The following is a 17,495-nucleotide window of genomic DNA, read 5'->3' as shown; positions in this document are numbered from 1 at the left end:
TGCTTTAATCTAAGTCCCAGTCAGGGGCGCCGAGCGGTTGCTCGTGAAGTTCTCGGCAACCGCTCGGCGCCCCTTACTCTCCGTGACTCCGTCGCGGTGCCAGCATCTCATGTTGAGCGCCGGACTATACCGGCGCTCAACATGAAATGCCGGCAGAGCGAGAAGACGGATGCCTCCCGCTCTTACCGCAGGACTCCGGCAACAAGGTAAGTGGGGGGGGGGGTAGTTTGAAGGGGCAGAGGGGGGGGGTAGTTTGAAGGGGCAGAGGGGGGGGTAGTTTGAAGGGGCAGAGGGGGGGGTAGTTTGAAGGGGCAGAGGGGGGGGGGTAGTTTGAAGGGGTAGAGGGGAGGGGTAGTTTGAGGGGGGGTAGTTTAAAGGGGCAGAGAGGGCGGGTAGTTTGAAGGGGCAGAGAGGGGGGGGTAGTGAGGGGGGGCGCCACAACGCCTAAGGCCGGCTCTGCTAGTACCATCCAAGCTCCCTAAAGTCAGACTAGTGCCTCTGAAATGGTCAAAGCCTATCTAAAGGAACTGCCACTACCTCCTAGTACAGACCTGGTTATTGGAACCAGAAAGCTGTTGTCTGGTCAGGCCTCCATTTAGGGCCCAACAGTTGCTGGGTGTTTAAAGTGAGTACTCAACCCCCAGAGAATGCAGCTCTCCCCACACCTGGTTGAGCAGATGCTTTCTTGAATGTCAGTCTTTCCAAATGAGGGCACCCAGCACTCAATATTCAAAGTGAGTGGGGTTCTACTGCTGCTGCTCTGTCTCCTTACTCCTTTTTAAATCTCTATCATTTTGTGGCAATCCAGTCCTGTTCCAAGGGGCTGCATGTGCCTATCATCTGTTAGTGCCTGCCTTCCTGCCTAGGCCCAGTGCTCTAATACTGCTGCTGCTCCTCTTTCACCATCCTCACTCCGGGTGATTAATTTTTTCATTTTTTTATTTATTTCCTTAAAAAAATATTTTTTTTGTAGATAAGGATGACTACAACATTATGGCAAGTAGGACAATGTAGAACAGTTACAATGAGAAAGACCAACTTTTATGCCAGCTGCACATATCAGATATGACCATTCTTCCTTGGTTACAGATACAGATAGGGTACAATTAAGAGAGAAAAATACCATTTGAGTAAATAAAATATGTAACAATTACAATGTTGTAATAAACTTAATTTATAAATAATCAAAACTGCGCTTCCACTTGTCTCTATCAAATGGTCAAGCGTCTTATGGAGTGGAGCCTGTCTCTGAGGATGTAACTGGATTTTTAGGGTGCAGTTGCATTATTTAAGAAGAATTGCATTATACATCCCATCTCGAGCCCCCACACAAAAATGCTATCCAGCTCCATGTCTAGCCATGAACAGAACGTGACTCCCAAAATGTCAATTATCTACATTCTGTATTTATCACACGCTGCCACCACTTCTCCCATCATCACCCAACAAACCTATTGTACAGTGTGCTGATCAGAGCACCAGATGTTTATCTTGTGAGAAGTATGGGGTGAAAGATAATTGTTAACCAATTCGTCTGTATGTATGTATATAAACATGTTTATATTTTCCCTTCTTTTACAATCCATCTCTTATCTCCTAATCCCCTTTTCTTCTCATCACTCCTCCCCCCCTCTTTCCTTCCTTCTAAAACTTTGTTGAAAGCTATCCTCCTGTTACGTTGTTTCTTGACTAGTCTCTTTGGGTAGGTCCTAGGTTATTCCTGTATAGGATCTTGTTGCTGTATTATTTCTGTCATTTACCAGTAGGTGTTTTGAAATGTTTATTTGACTGCTTTACTTGTGTGTGGTGGGAGGGGATTAATATTTTCTTGCCACAGTGTGTGTCTCATTTGTTTTTTTTTGTGTTGTCCGCCACAACATTCTAAATAAAAAAATTGTGTGGCTCAATCCGGTGACGGAGAATGTTTTTTAGTGCAACTGCCCCTAAACTGCGTTACAACTGTGCCCTTCCAGTGTTCGTGAGAATTCCGAACCAGGCGTATTCAGGGCTTAGGTTCAGTGGGATTCTAAGGGTGGACTTTGCATATCTTTGTACCTGTCTCCAGAGGGTTTGTATGTGGGAAAGTGCCATAGGCAGTGCATAAGGTCTTTGGCATTTAGGACATTTAGGGCATTTGTCTAAAGGGGTCCAGCCCATCTTGTGGCTACAGGTGGGTGAGATGCAGACTCTGTGCATAATCTTGCAAAACATTTCTCTATGTATCGAGGCAGAAACAGAGTCTAATTTGTGTGTATGCCTTTAGTATGTCTGCGATTGTTAGATTTTGGAAGTGCACCAGCCAATTTTTGAGACCTGTTGTATGCAAATAGTTGAAATAGAATATCCCACATCGGGGCATTCTCTATTAGGTTGTCTAGGGGATTGGACCAGTCACTGTATGTGAGTGCTTGAATCTGGGTGTGGATGAAGTGCCTGACTTGATGGTAGGTTAAGTATAGCACAGGAAGATCAGGGAGTTTTTGTTGTATTTCACTTAAAGACCAGATAGATTTAGATTTGCAATTCAGGAATGGTGTTATATCTTTAACGTCCATACGTGATCATTGCAGAAAAGGAGTAGTGGCTTGGCCCTCCTGGAACATAGGATTAATGGGAAGAGAGGGACAATTTTGATCTTGTTAGTTACCAATAATCAGTGATAATCAGTAAGGGGTTTGAACTCATTTCATTTCTGAGCTGTCCTATTGGAGTGTGCAGTAAAGATGTGAGATTCCTTGATTGGTCTAGGGAGGGTGTCCTGTATTTTTGGGTCTTTTATTGTTCCACAAAGATCCTGCAACTGATGAGTTTAATGTTTTACAGTCTTTGTGTTTCAAGAAAAGGAGGGGATGTTTGCAGGTTGCATTAGTTGAGTTGGCATTAGAATAAGCCTATCAAGCAAACTGGGAAGCTGTACGGTAGGTGAAAGTGAGGTATCTGAATGTAAAAGCCATACAAGTTGCTTTCCAATTGGTTTTCTGGGGCTCTATTTGAGTTTTTATTTACTATCTGTGTGTTACTTGGACACAGAAAACTGATCAAACAGCTGATAAGGAATGATCAAGTGATTTGAAATCTCTCCAAGGATGGAAACCTCCAAGAAGAGACTTGTGTCTTATCTTCTGGACACAAGTCTAGAAGGCCACATCCCAGCATACAGGTAGCATAGATGTTGGTGGAAAGACAGAATGGATGTTTTCACTTATTAGACATGGTTTCAGCAGAGATTCAGCATGTAACAAAATGATTTCTGCAGCATGGAAAAAAAATTACTTACAGCAGAAAGAAAGGAGTGAACTTGGTGTTTAAGGCTCTGAGTGTTTTTTATTTAAGTAAAAGAGTGATGAAACGGGCATCACAGGATATGTTTCCTCGTTGAGCACCAGCTCTTAAATGAGAGCAGTAGCTGCAGTGTGACATATTGTTTACAATGTCACAGGGGGCATGATGTTATAATTGCTTGGAATCCAAGGAGCATGTTTCTCTTGGAATGCCGGCTCTTGAATGAAACCAATTGCTTATGCTGGTACAATGGCGATGATGTCACAATTGCTTGGAATGGGCAGTGCAGAAAAACTACTTTTAAGCATTCAAAACGGACTCTTGGAGAATGACTCTTTGTGAGTCCAGAGGTAGCCCCTTCTCCGACCTGCTTTAAGGTTGATTAAATAGAAACAATTTGATTAAATAATAAAGTTTATTATTATTCTCATAATCGTTGTTTGAAGCGTTCTTCCAAATAGTAAAACTGCTTTTTTACCTTCAATTGTTAGTTTGTTTCTCCTCCTTTAAAGTGTCTTCTGTAAGCAGTATTTTGTGAGGATCACATTACTCACAAATTACTCTTCACAGTGCAGATATATTTCAGTTATTAACATCTGATGCGGTCCCAGTGTGGTGCCCTCAGCTGCTCCTCAAAGTCGTCATTCTAAATTCTCTCTTTAGCCCCTTTCAGGGTCAAAGTAGGATTTTGATGTTTGATATCAACATGGGCATAAAAGAGACACCACTGGCTTGCTATTGAACATACTTGTAATTTTTAGTTGTAGCTACATCAAAACACACCTGAAAATAAAATGGTTGAGGGGCAGAAAAAGAAAAGTGAAGAGAATTATGAAATGTACCAGTAGAGGAAAAAAAGGTGGCCTGGAAAAAATGGATATCACATAAAAATGGATTTCACATAAAAAAATTGGGAGAGGGGCATACACATTAATTGCTAAACAAAAAGTGGAAATACCTGTATTTTTTTAAATAATGTTTTTATTGGAAATAAAAATAATTTTCAAATATTATGCAGTGGAGTGAATGTGGAGTACACTGCTGGTCTTACAGCTTTTCCAGGTAAGCGCTTTCTTTCCTTACAGGTAACAGAACTTCCCATTTATGAAGAAGCCACAGAGCTAACAATATAACATAAACCGGGCCTTTTTCGTGAAGATTGACACGGTGTACATCATTTTTAAGGCTATTTCCAGATATGTTAGTGCATGAACAAGTGTCTTTGTGTGGTTAGATTAGTGTGTGTCTGGGTCTTTTATTGTGTGAACATTGTTAGTGTGTGTTAGTGTGTGTCCAGGTATGTTAATGTGTGAACATATTTTTGGGTATGTTAGCTTGTGTGTCTTGGTATATAAGCGTCCGAACATATGTCATTGGGTATGCTAGTATGTCTGTCTGGGCATGTTAGCATGTGATCATGTGTTTGTGTATGCTAGAGTGTGCATTTGGGTATGTAAGTATGTGCTTGTATGTCACAGTATGTGTGAGTGTATGAGGGGGGGAGTACAAGAAGTGCCAAGAGAAGACGCAGAGCTATGAGAAAGTAGACAGGGACACAGTAGTCGGTAGGAAGGTAGAAATATGCAAAGTGAATGCGAGCCTGAGGGCGTGAGCGTTAAAAGCAACCCCTGGCTATGATTAAACTAAAGTATGACTGTGGCGTCTCCATTTGGGGTATGTGCTGGTTGGGGAGGCAGGAGCAGCCCCACGTGTATCTGCAGGGTCATGTGAGCAGGCATCATGTGACCTCGAGGTTAATCATGAGGATGTTTGCTAAGCTTGTGGCCGGCCAAGAAGATCTACAGACTGTTGCTGAGCAAAGGGTGAGAAAAGGAGGAAGAGCGTAAAGGGGACAGAGGAAAAATGCATGTGTTTGTGACCATTCATCTATGTATGTATAAATTTGAGCATACATGTGTGTATGCAAGCACGGATGTGTAAATGTGTGAGTATATGTGTGTGTATGAGCACATAGTGAATGTTTAAGCATGTATGTGTATTTGTGAGCAAATATGTGAATGTGTGAGAAAGGATCTGTTTGTGTGTGAGCATGTAACACAAATAACCACTCGTTACAACCAAGGTATGCAGAATTCCATCTCTGAATGCGCAACGCGTCAAACCTTGAAGCAGATGGGCTACAGCAGCAGAAGACCACACCGGGTACCACTCCTGTCAGCTAAGAACAGGAAACTGAGGCTACAATTCGCATAGACTCACCAAAATTGGACAATGGAAGACTGGAAGAACGTTGCCTGGTCTGATGAGTTTCAACTCCCGCTGCGACATTCAGATGGCAGGGTCAGACTTTGGTGTAAACAACATGAAAGCATGGATCCATTCTGTGTAATGATGTGGGGGACATTTTCTTGGCACACTTTGGGCCCCTTAGAACCAATTGAGCATTGTTTAAACACAACAGTCTATCTGAGTATTTTCTCTGACCATGTCCATCCCTTTATGACCACAGTGTACCCATCTTCTGATGGCTACTTCCAGCAGGATAATGCACCATGTCACAAAGCTGACATCATCGCAAACTGGTTTCTTGAACATGACAATGAGTTCACTGAACTCCAACGGCCTCCACAGTCTCAATCCAATAGAGCACCTTTGGGATGTGGTGCAACGGGAGATTCACATCATGGATGTGCAGCGGACAAATCTGCAGCAACTGTGTGATGCCATCATGTCCATATGGACCAAAATCTCAAATTTTCGCTAGTTTTTACAAAATTTCTCATCCTAAATTTTCAGCTAATTATCTAACTATGGTATCAAAAGAAAGCTCTATCTCACCTTGGAAAAAAACAATATATAGTTTACATAGGTACACTATTTGCAGGAAAAGAAGAATAATCTCTAAACCGACATACCACAAAAACGGCTAAATTGCTCAGGGGTTTTAGGTCCCAAAAACCCCTGGCACTGAAGGGGTTAAATTGTTTGGAAATGGCCTTATAACCCTTACCAGAATGATGGGCAGAAACAATTGCTTAAGATCATTGCTCATGTCTTTCCTCCTTGGCATTGCGTTAACACACACCTGAATGCTCCAGAACAGCAAACTGCTAAAATGTTGGCTTTTATAGAGGTGGTCACTTGCTGATGATCAATTAATCAAGGACATTTGATTAGCGGCACTTGTCTGCTAGCTAGCATGTTAATTCCTATGGATGCAGTAAGGAAGTACTTTGTTTTTCACACATGGCTTCTCCATTTTGGCTTCATTTTTGTTGAATAAATCATGAAACAGTGTAATTATTTAGCTAATTGTTAGACCTGCTAAGGGACAGATAAATGTCCTGATATGCAAAACCATAGCGTGGGTGTATTATCTTTTTCACACGACTGTATATGTCATATTAAAAGGACTAACGATGGTTGAGCACAACTTTAAACAGAAGGGACAGGGGCGATACAATCAAAACTTTTAATATATGAAAATAAAGGCATGATTGAGAAATAAACTACATTTTTGGGCCGGCTTCTATATCCAAAACAAAGTCGTCGAACCCTGATCTAGATTGTTTGGTGTGTGTGTGTATATGTGTGTATGTATATGTATATGTATATGTATATATATATATATATATATATATATATATGTATATGTATATGTATATGTATATGTATATATATATATATATATATATATATATATATATATATATATATATATATATATATATATATATATATATATATATATAAAAATGTTTGTTAAGTAGATGGCCATTTTGGACTGCTCTCACTCCTTTTTGGAGCCAAACCGTCCTATGATGCTGCCACATTGAGCTTTGTGTGCAACAAGAGCATATACAGAGGTCGATGCTGGATCTTCTAAATCGCTCCATCTCACCATGACACTGCAGCACACTGGGGTGGACCCCTAACTATTTCCTCATTCTTAGTTGCGCACCAGTGAGGGGCAAGACAGGTGCCTATGAAAGGTATAGGATCCTGGTGAGCTGCAATTCTTGCCCCACTTTGCAGACAGCCTTGTGAGTGGTTATTTTCATGACTCACAGTAGAATATGGATTTTTGATCAGTCCCTTGTAAAGGCAAAATGGCGTTTAGTAGAGTGTGTACAGCAGCAAACACAATAGGGTACGCGGATTTTCAAAAACACTGATGGCTTTAAGCAAGGTAGGTATAACGTAAACATACAAACATGCAACGATTCATGAATAGGTTACAGCAGATGTTTCAGACTGCTTGTCTTCTAGCTAATGTACAAAATACAGTGCTAAAAACTGTTTCTTTGGACAATGGCAGAACTACAATCACATAAAAAAATTACTGAAGAACGTATCATTAGTCATCTTTCAAAGGTTATAAATATTTGTTTAACCAATATCTGATATTTCTCACCGTTTACAAAATACAGAGGTCAGTTGGGTGTTTGTAGTCTGTCTATGTGTCAAAGTAACAAGTTCTAAACAGGCAGGAGACAATGAAAAGAGTCGGTAAAACAGAACTGAAATAAGCACTCATACTCCATGTTGCATCTTTTTGCAGTATGTTAATATCAGGTGTGCTGGCTGCAAACATAATATACAGACCTAAAATCCAGGAAACCTTTCCTATATACACACACACAACAGAATCTTTCATATTCAGAATGTAAAATAAGGTCTAGGCGACTTTCTTTTTCATAGTTATTTCTTACATTCGGCATTGCATACAAAAAAAACAACTCGATTCCTGACAAACTGTACAAATAGAAAGATCATATATATTTTTGTTTTAAGCATCTCCCCACTGGTGCACAGAATGATTGGAAGTGTGGATGTTTGCACTGTAACACCAGCAAAAAAACTAAACTAAAGAAAGGGGGGGGAAACAAAAATGTTGGTTTTGTTTGGTTTGTTCTCATTAAAGGATTCTTGTCTTGTGAAGGTGATTGATGCTTCCAGTGCTCTGGGGGTCATACAGGTTAGAACCACAAGCAGGACTCCTTCTTTAGTACTGATACTGTTGCTGAATCCCTCTAAAAGCCCAAGTTCATTTGGTCCAATATGGACTTGAGGACAAGAGAGAGTTACAGCTTTTTCAGGGTTTTCTACCGGCTCCTTCCACCTCCACTGCTTCCACTTGTCCTCGGACCTCCTCGCCACGACTGGTTTGAGTTCATGCTGCTGTTTGATCCAGAGCCACCTCGGCTCCAGCTTCCCGACCCTCGTCCTCCTCTTGAACCCTCGTCCTGCTCCAGTGAGCTGGAGCGACTTGGTCTTTGTGATCTTGAGTGGCCAGAGCTTTCACGACCTGTTTGTAAAAGCAAAATCCACAGTGTTGTAATAACCAAAGATGTCCAATTTGCATCAAATAACTACTTAGTATATTTAAAACAAATGCCTTACACGCCTGTATGATAACCGAGCTGATGATGAATTATCATGCATTGTACAACTCATTTCCTTTGACCAATTTACAAATTTATTGGAAGCTTAGTCGTTTGGAGGCCATTTGTCCTTCCATGCTGCTCACTGTTCTAGTACTTTAATACTAAAATCTATTGAGGATCCTAATCTTAGCCAAGATAACTGTAGTGGCAATTTCAAATATAATGTGTGTTGCATGCTATATGCCAGTTTACATGCACTAACCTTTCCCAGTTTCCTCAGATAACCCTCCTGATGGTTCTATATCCCTGGGGTCTGGAGTACCTGGCCCATCATGCCAGGGTCTCTTGCGTGGTGGAAGAGAAGCCATATCCATTGCTTGTAATGAAGACGTACGTTCCCTGCTTGCTGGGGAGTGACTGTCAGGTGTTGGGATATCCCTTCGAGGGCTGCCATGAAAGTGTTCTATTCCTGAAATAGGATGGAGAAAGTCTGCGTAACAGAAGCAGCAGGGATATCACAGAATGTCCAAAATAAATAAACAGGAGTGAGAAATGGGAATGACTCTAAAATGTTAAAAGGTAGGTATGTAAGCGGTTTCCCTGCATTATAGGAACCACGAGGAAGCTCTAATGTGCATGTTTTTTAAACTAAAAACTAAACCAACTCTTACTTTTCCATAAAATCTTGTTAAGAAAAAGAGGTTTCCCTCTATTAGAGAGTTATTGTGATTTTCAGTAATAGTACATTTTGTTCTTTTCCCCCCCATTTACCCTTAAATACAGTTAATGATTCTTCAGCCAACTGTCCTGTGCTAGGACTACTCTCTGAGGAGAAAATACCCATATTATTACTGATGACTTAAAATTGTAATGGGATGAGGATGCAAAATTTGGCCTGGTCACACAAATTATGGATGTACTTCAGTTACTTTGCAAAAGAAAAACCTGATTCACACACTTTTTGCTATATATCGATATATTTGGCGCATTATAATTTGAATTAAGATATGCCCTGATAGTAACAGAAGCCATTTAAGGTTACACACATTCACTAAACTACTGGACAAAATCAACATACCAATTTCTCTCCCAGAATCTCGGGATTGGTGGTTTGGTCCACGGTCAGAACTAGAAAACTGCTCTGGAGTGGGAAGGAGCCCCTTTCTTGCTTCTGCGAGACAATGCAGAAAACAGGCATTCTTAAATTTTTTTTATTTTTACCTTACAGAAGACTTCTAAAACAAATTTTTATATAGTCTAAATTAAATGAAACAAAGATGCTGTAAGCTCATTATATGGACTCTAACGCTGGACTCTTACTGTAAATAAATCTTGACTAATTTGCATTTGAAGAAAAAAAGGGTCGGACTGGGGATGATTAGGCGGCCTTGGTACTTTAAAGGCCAGCAGCCACCAAATTACGCCAAAGTATGGATACACGAGGCAGCATGTTTTTACGCTAACACAGCATATGGCTGGGCATATCCAGCCGTTGACGCACAATGATCTGCCACTAGGACAGCAAATCAGGTGAGTACGGAACATTGTTGGCCAGCAGCCCCCAGGGCATTTGCCCTGTGCGCCAGATGACCGGTCTAGGCCTTCCAACTGGCATTTAAACAATGCAGTCAATTTTGGGATTTAAAATGCTTGCAGGTTCAAATCACCACAAATGTCCCCACCTCTGTGCGAGGCACGTCCACGTCCTCTGCCCCCTTCTCGCCCTCTTATAGGCTCATCCTTTGGATCAAATATATCATCTGGAGCAAACTCATCAGCATTGGAAAAGCTGTCTCTTCCTCGTGAACCCCGTCCTTCATGTCTCTGGGGCCCACCTCTACGGAAACTAAAATAAAATTATCGCAACATCACCGAGGCTGGCTGGTAACAACATTTAGCAAGAATTAGATATATCCAAATGAATGTAGGCATTGTGATTATATAACGACACAGAAACAATGCATTCAGAATACTGTTCATACCTGGGACTCTAACTTGAGTGCAAAATCCCCAGTTGATTTCCACAAGGTAATATTCCTCCCCAATGTTAAAACAATGCACAATAAATCAAATGCATTCTGCATCCAAAAGGAGCCACCCAATGTCCCCTCGATATATAACTAGCAACTCAGACCTTCATTTTTAATGATTTCATAACACTTACAGAAGTTTTGTGGGGAATTGGGGGGGGTAAAATAAATAAAATACAACCTTGCCATATGGTGCCTGCTTCACACATTATTTTTCAAACATCCATTGGCTGTGGGTCAATATATTTTAAAGTGAACACAGACATAGTTGGCGATGGAGGCACATAAGAAGAGTGTAAAAAAGGTTTCGGTGAGAGACATGTGCCATGTAGCAGAGCCTGGTTTTTGATGGACAGCAAAGTTCCATTTTAAGACAGATATCCAACCCAAAGCTACTAAGTTACAGCGCAGTCAAAGGATTTGAAGATGAGCAACCCATATTAATGTCTTAAAGTACTGGCACCTGGGCATAACGATATGTTCATTTAATGAGAAACCTTTAAACATAAAATATATTGCACTTAGATCTTCTGAAATCTTACAAGTTAGTTGCATATTCATTGTAAACACACATTGCAAAAAGGTAACTTGTGACTTACTGACCTCTCATCTCTCTGTCCCCGAAACCTCAAATCCTCAGAGTCTCTTGAGTATCTCTCCTCTGAGTGTCTTCTACCCTCCCAGCGGTTCGATTCTCTGTCTCGATCTGGAAAATCTCTATGATTGGAAGGATATGCAGGCCCAGGACCCCCACGCCTCCATTTCTCGTCATGTGGTAGAGGACCCCCACCTCTTCCATCAAACTCTCGAGCCCGAGGACCATATCGATCATCTGAGTGGTAATCATCAGGGTGCTCGTGTGGATCAGTGTGCGGACCCCGCCTGTCAGGGGGTCCTCTACTGTCACAGGAGTCATTCCACTCTGGGCCACCTCTGTACGGACCACGCTCTGGGCTTGGGTCTCGTCTACGGTCAGGTTGTGAGCCTAACTGATGGTTTGTGGGCCCCCGTATATCACCTTGAGAATGTGTAAAGGAGGACAGTTAGGAACTGCTTATGGGAAAAAATACATATGGTACATTCTTACGTATGCGTTACTCTTTTGGGTCAGGTTTGTTACATAGATTGACAAACATACAACAAAAGCTCAGTACAATTAACTTAGAATTTACTGGTTAATTTTACAAAATTACTAAACGTTTACAAAAGAAACATTGACGATTCACTAAAAGAAATAGTTACTAAGAAGAAGCAGACTGCACCTTTGTTGGGACTGGGCCCTTGATGACCTTGGTTGAGTGGTGGGGCACGTCCTTGTGGGCCTTGTTGCCCTAAACCAGGGAGCAGAGGAGGAGGCCCCTGGCTTTTTCCAACCTAAGAGGGGAGGAACACTGATAACTGAGAATCACAAAGGCATATTTTAAGACGGAAGACAATTCTCCTACACTGTGTGAGTCTATATAGATCAGTCTCTAGTGCCTTTAGCCTATTTATTGTGCCTTTGCTGTGAGGACGCAGGTTTGCTGTGGGGCAGAAGAGCTTCAGAAAAGGGATATTGAAGAACTCTGTAAAAGGTACTCATAGTCAACTAAACGCGCTAATACTTTCTCTATACTTAAGTTTACCGACAAAATAAATGGATGATGCCCATGGGACAGACCGTTCCGTGCAGCACAATTATAATCGTAGAAAACAAACAAAAGTTTAACTATTCATCACCAGAGGTGTCCGAGTAGATCATTTATATGAACATGCAGGGACTGCAAAGAGGCTGGTCAACAGGAGTAGTGTTTTGCCGACATGGATTAGTAAAGCAATCATTCTTTCCTCCTTTAAACGCAGAAAGAAATCGGCACTACTGACCATTTTAAAGAGCTTTGCTGATGTTTATCAACTTATGAATGGTCTGAGAATACACACTCTATTGTTACAGAGGGGAGACATGTCTAATACTACATCTTCTTGGTAGTTGAAGTGGAAATTGGTCATTAGTATTGCCCCGTAAAGATGAACTATAGGTACAGGTACTCGATTGGAACCCAGAAACGTATTGAAAAGATGCTTTACTTAAGCTGCATATTTTAAAATGACATTTTATTTCTCACGCGGATAGTGATGGAAATGTCCATAGAAACTGTCCCTTTTGCCAATATATATAATGTTACATAAAACTAGATATATGGAGCGTTTGTATTTGCTTGCTGTCTATGCTTTACATGGAATATAGGTTACCCTATAAGTTTAGTGAAGTTTCAATTGTACGGTGTGTATTATTTTTGGGAAAGTGAACCTTGTTTTCCGGCCAACAATGCGATTCTTGACTTTAAAGCCAAGATTGCCTAATTTTAACTCCTTCAGGAAAACACTACAGGAGGCAATGTTTGTTTGTTGGCTGCACCCTATGATTTGCACAGAGCATCCCTCCACAATGTATTCATTAATTTGGCACACAGCAACAGTAAATAGCAAAAAAAATAGCAGCTTGGCCCCTTTCAAAACTCTTATTCCTGCTATTTTAAAGCATACACACTATATACATACACTATTCTACGATGCCACCTATTGGTAAACATGCCTGGGGCGGGAGGAGCATTGAAGCCTTGGTTTCAACCAAAAGGACTGTAAACATTACAGGAATATTCGAATTAAATCTTTGAAATCTAGTCTGCGTCTGTGCCGTTTTTCTGTACAGTGTTAATTTAATTTGTAACGGCCGGCCGTAACTACCAAAGTATGCCGATCATACACAGCATTTCACAGGCAAGCGTTTCTGAAGGCAAAAGGCATACACTGCTTACCCGGACAAGGAAGTTCACATTCTCTGCAGCTTGGGACTTTTATTTATTACAATTAAGCCAACTGTGCCTCTAAAGCGGCTGCCCAGTGGGCAACATTTAGAGAAGCAGGGAAGTGATTTATTTGAACATTTTTAAAGATCAAATTTCACATTTCTGATTTACTTTCTTACACATACGTTTGCATATTTTCTTTTCCCATTTTTTTTCTGCAGCGCTCTATGTGGGAGCTGCTCTATTAATGTCAAGATGTTGCTCTGCCCTTAGGTAGTCGTGTTAGATTTACAGAGCAATCATGAGGTTATAAACCGTCCCTAGCCGTCTTTCACGTACTCACAGAGTGCGGGGAATGCCTTAACGCTTCCTACGTCTACACATACACACACAAACATAAACATATATATATATATATATACATACACATAAATATATATCTATATATATACACACATACACATACTTTTGTTTTATAAAATCACATTTCCAAGGTGCAATAACCCAATAAAATACAGTTTTTTTCCTGAACAATTTAATTGTTAGAAAGTGAATATGTGTAACTGTTCAGCTGAATGAAGGCTCACTTTAAAGGGAAATGTTTGCTTGTGTGTACGGGACAGGAGAAAACTTTTAGGCTACGCTTCTCGGCTCTTATATAACGAAATCTACAGGCCATACACACGGTCTGCTTTACACCACTGGGTACGACGTGCCGAACTACTGTATAATCTTAATGCCGACCGCTATTCACCTCCGCTTTTGTAAGCGGGATCACAGATAGTTTTACTCCCACCAGCAACAATAGGCCGGTTGGTAGCAAGCGCCTAATCTCTCCTATAACAACTGGATTACAGAAATGAACTTCAATTCTGTCACATCGGTCAACAAAGCCACTGTAATGAGAAAGGAGCGGTCCAATGAAGTGCCGTGCCATCTAGTTATTCAGATACAATAGCACCATCTACAGTGGGAAAAGCACCGGCTACAACACTACCTTCTGGGATTAAACGTACGTTCATTTATTTTAATCACTTCAGTCTTTTAAAGCGTTTCTATGGAGATGATTAAATAGTGAAAAAACTACCGGATGCTGCAAGTTTGTTTGCCTTTTAATAAATCTCATACACACAAACATCATATATATGTATACACAAGGTACAAGCCCCAATTAAGTATAAAATTCACAGCTCGTTGAAAAATATTTCTGTACAGAAAAGTGTGCACACTCAGCTTGTAAACTTTTTTAGGGAGCTAGTTTATTTCCCGATAATCATTTAGATTTGGGAAAATAGATGCAGTAGAGTTTTTTTCTTTTATTGTCTGGCAGAGCATTTTTAGATAATACTAAGTCTCATTCCACGGCCAGCAAAACGTTTTGCTAAGGTAAGCAGTTTCCAATCCATCTCAAATCAACACGTTCCCTTAGTATTTTATGGATTGTTAGTTAATTTTACACATTCCCTGATTAACCTGAACATAACACTGTTCCTTTCATTCTACCTCCTGCCAACACTAAAGGCAGTTACCTGGTTAAAAGGCCTGGGCCCATCACCCAGTAATGCAGCTTTTTGTTGTGTTGGTTGAGATAATCTTGCTGGGTTCTGCTGACTGTGAGGTACCGGCTGGTTTCCTTGAGCTCCGTGTGGTCCACGAATATCTTGAGATGATCCCCCCCTGTTTTGAGCTCCTCTTACATCCTGATGCCCCCTTAATTCATGAGGTCCGCCAATGTCAGGATGTCCCCTCATTTCTGGAAGATGCATATCTTGGGGACCTCGCAGATCTGGGGGTGCCCTCATATCTTGAGAAACATGCAAATCAGGTGGGCCCCTCCCATCTTGAGAATTTCTCATATTTTGAGGACCACGTATTTCATGTCCACTTCTCATGTCATTAGGTCTTCTCATTTCCTGCGGCCCACGCATTTCAGGAGGTACCCTCATATCTTGGGGGCCACGCATTTCAGGGGGACCTCTCATATCATGTGCACTACGCATATCTGGTTGTCCTCTCATGTCAGGGGGTCCACGCATATCATGGGGTCCACGCATGTCATGGGGGCCTCGTAAATCTGGGGGTCCACGCATGTCTGAAAGCCCCCTCATATCCTGAGGGCCCCCTCTCATGTCCGGAGGCCCGCGCATGTCAGGGGGTCCACGCATATCCATAGGACCCCTCATATCCTGGGGCCCACGCATGTCTGGAGGGCCACGCATATCATGATGACCACGCATATCTGGAGGGCCACGCATATCCGGGGGCCCACGCATGTCTTGAGGGCCACGCATGTCCGGGGGACCACGCATGTCTTGAGGGCCACGCATGTCCGGGGGACCCCTTATATCATGATGACCACGCATGTCCTGAGGGCCGCGCATATCTGGGGGCCCTCGCATATCCAGGGGACCACGCATGTCAGGGGGGCCGCGCATGTCTAAGGGCCCCCTCATGTCTTGAGGCCCACGCATTTCTGGCAGACCTCGCATATCTTGTGGTACACGTATATCTGAAGGACCCCTCATATCTGGGACACCACGCATGTCTGAGGGTCCTCGTATCTCCATGGGTGCATGTATATCAGGACCATGTCCAACCATTGCGCCTGAGGGCCCTCTTATATCTTGTGCTGGATGTCCCATTAGCATGCCCTGATTAGGCCCTTGATTGTCTCTGAGTCCATGGGGCATTTGAACTCTTGGAGTAACTCCCATAGGCGGTCCTTGTGGACCAAGTGGTCCCTGTATTCCATGGTGAGGGCTCACTCCCGGAACACCTCTTGGACCTGCAGGCCCTTGAGGTCCCAAGTGACCCTGTGGTCCAGGATTAGCTGGAGGACCTTGGGAACCAACTGGGCCATGCGGACCTGAAAGTCTGGGCATCCCAGGATGCATCTCTTGAGGTCTTATTCCTTGTGGACCTGGGCCCATGAAACCTTGCGGACCTGCAGGTCCCTGGGGCCCTTGTGGTCTGAACTGTCCCGGGGGGCCCTGTGGCATATTCATTGGCATCTGCTGGGTAGGAGGAGGTTGCTGGAATCCTTGGGGTGGCTGAGAATGAGGTCCTGTGCCTTGAAAGGCTGGTGGCACATGGGGTGCTCCTGCCAAAGGAGAAGCAAGCCCCTGAGTCTGCCCTGTAGACTCCACCTGCTTCTGTGCTATTCTTTCAATCTTCAGTTGCTGGAAAAATTACAAAAAAACATGAATGAGAAGTAGTAAAAAAACATACATTTACATATTTAATTGACTGCACATATTCAGTAAAATGGGTTTTAAAGATACACTTAGCTTAAATGTGTACATTGTCCAAAACCTTACTTTTTAAAAAGGACTTCAAGAAAATATTTTTTTCTTTTTTTAATACTGTAAAATCTGGTATAATCCTTGTGTATTAAAATGGTTTTATTAAAAATTAAAGTTACAGAAAAGCCAGTCGGGTCATTCTCTACCTTAAAAGATAATTTAGAGTAAATGTTAATTCCTGTAATGCCAAAATTGATTGATCTAAAATATCTTAGGTGATGGGTCTACTTTAACCGGTAGTAAAGCACTATAATTTTAGGGGAGGCTCCTGTTAAGGTTAAGAGAAAAGTTGGATGAGCACCTTAAAATACAGCATATTGGACTGTAGCTATACATCAGAGTAGGGCTGCAACAACTAATCGATAAAATCGATAATAATCGATAATGAAATTCGTTGGCAACGAATTTCATTATCGATTAGTTGAATCGATTATTATCGATTATAAAATGAGGGTTTTTTCAGAGCAAACGCTCTGAAAAATCCCCCTCATTATATAATCCGTTTAGTCTGACTCACCGTCTCACAGCAGCAGCTCCTACTTACTCCCCCTCCCTGTAATCACTGTGACAACTGGCCCCGCCCCTTCCTTCTCCAGGCCAGAACCACATGGCTGTGACACTCGTCTAACTGTAAGTATATGTGGATTGTGTGTATATATATATATATATATATATATATATATATATATATATATATATATATATATATGTATGTAATATATATATATATATATATTTGGGCTA

At 41.7% G+C, this 17,495-nt stretch overlaps 1 protein-coding gene across 2 annotated transcripts in view; it reads right to left on the bottom strand.

The window, feature by feature from the left end:
• Positions 1 to 7,402: 7,402 nt before the first annotated feature.
• The window catches only part of WDR33 (WD repeat domain 33), a 31,676-nt gene continuing 21,583 nt past the window's right edge, over positions 7,403 to 17,495 (bottom strand). Inside the window, exons 15-21 of one of the 2 annotated variants that reach the window (XM_053459053.1) lie at positions 14,979 to 16,628; positions 11,923 to 12,034; positions 11,264 to 11,678; positions 10,298 to 10,476; positions 9,709 to 9,801; positions 8,893 to 9,099; positions 7,403 to 8,551 (exon numbers count right to left, since the gene is read on the bottom strand). In XM_053459053.1, coding sequence (XP_053315028.1) covers positions 8,349 to 8,551; positions 8,893 to 9,099; positions 9,709 to 9,801; positions 10,298 to 10,476; positions 11,264 to 11,678; positions 11,923 to 12,034; positions 14,979 to 16,628 — 2,859 coding nt within the window. In that variant the 3' untranslated portion in view covers positions 7,403 to 8,348. The remainder of the gene's footprint in view (positions 8,552 to 8,892; positions 9,100 to 9,708; positions 9,802 to 10,297; positions 10,477 to 11,263; positions 11,679 to 11,922; positions 12,035 to 14,978; positions 16,629 to 17,495) is intronic. The other variant, XM_053459054.1, reaches the window with a different exon arrangement.

This window comes from Spea bombifrons, chromosome 3 (genome assembly GCF_027358695.1).
Source record: "Spea bombifrons isolate aSpeBom1 chromosome 3, aSpeBom1.2.pri, whole genome shotgun sequence".
NCBI lineage: Eukaryota > Metazoa > Chordata > Amphibia > Anura > Pelobatidae > Spea > Spea bombifrons.
This window is presented reverse-complemented; position numbering and strand designations above follow the sequence as displayed.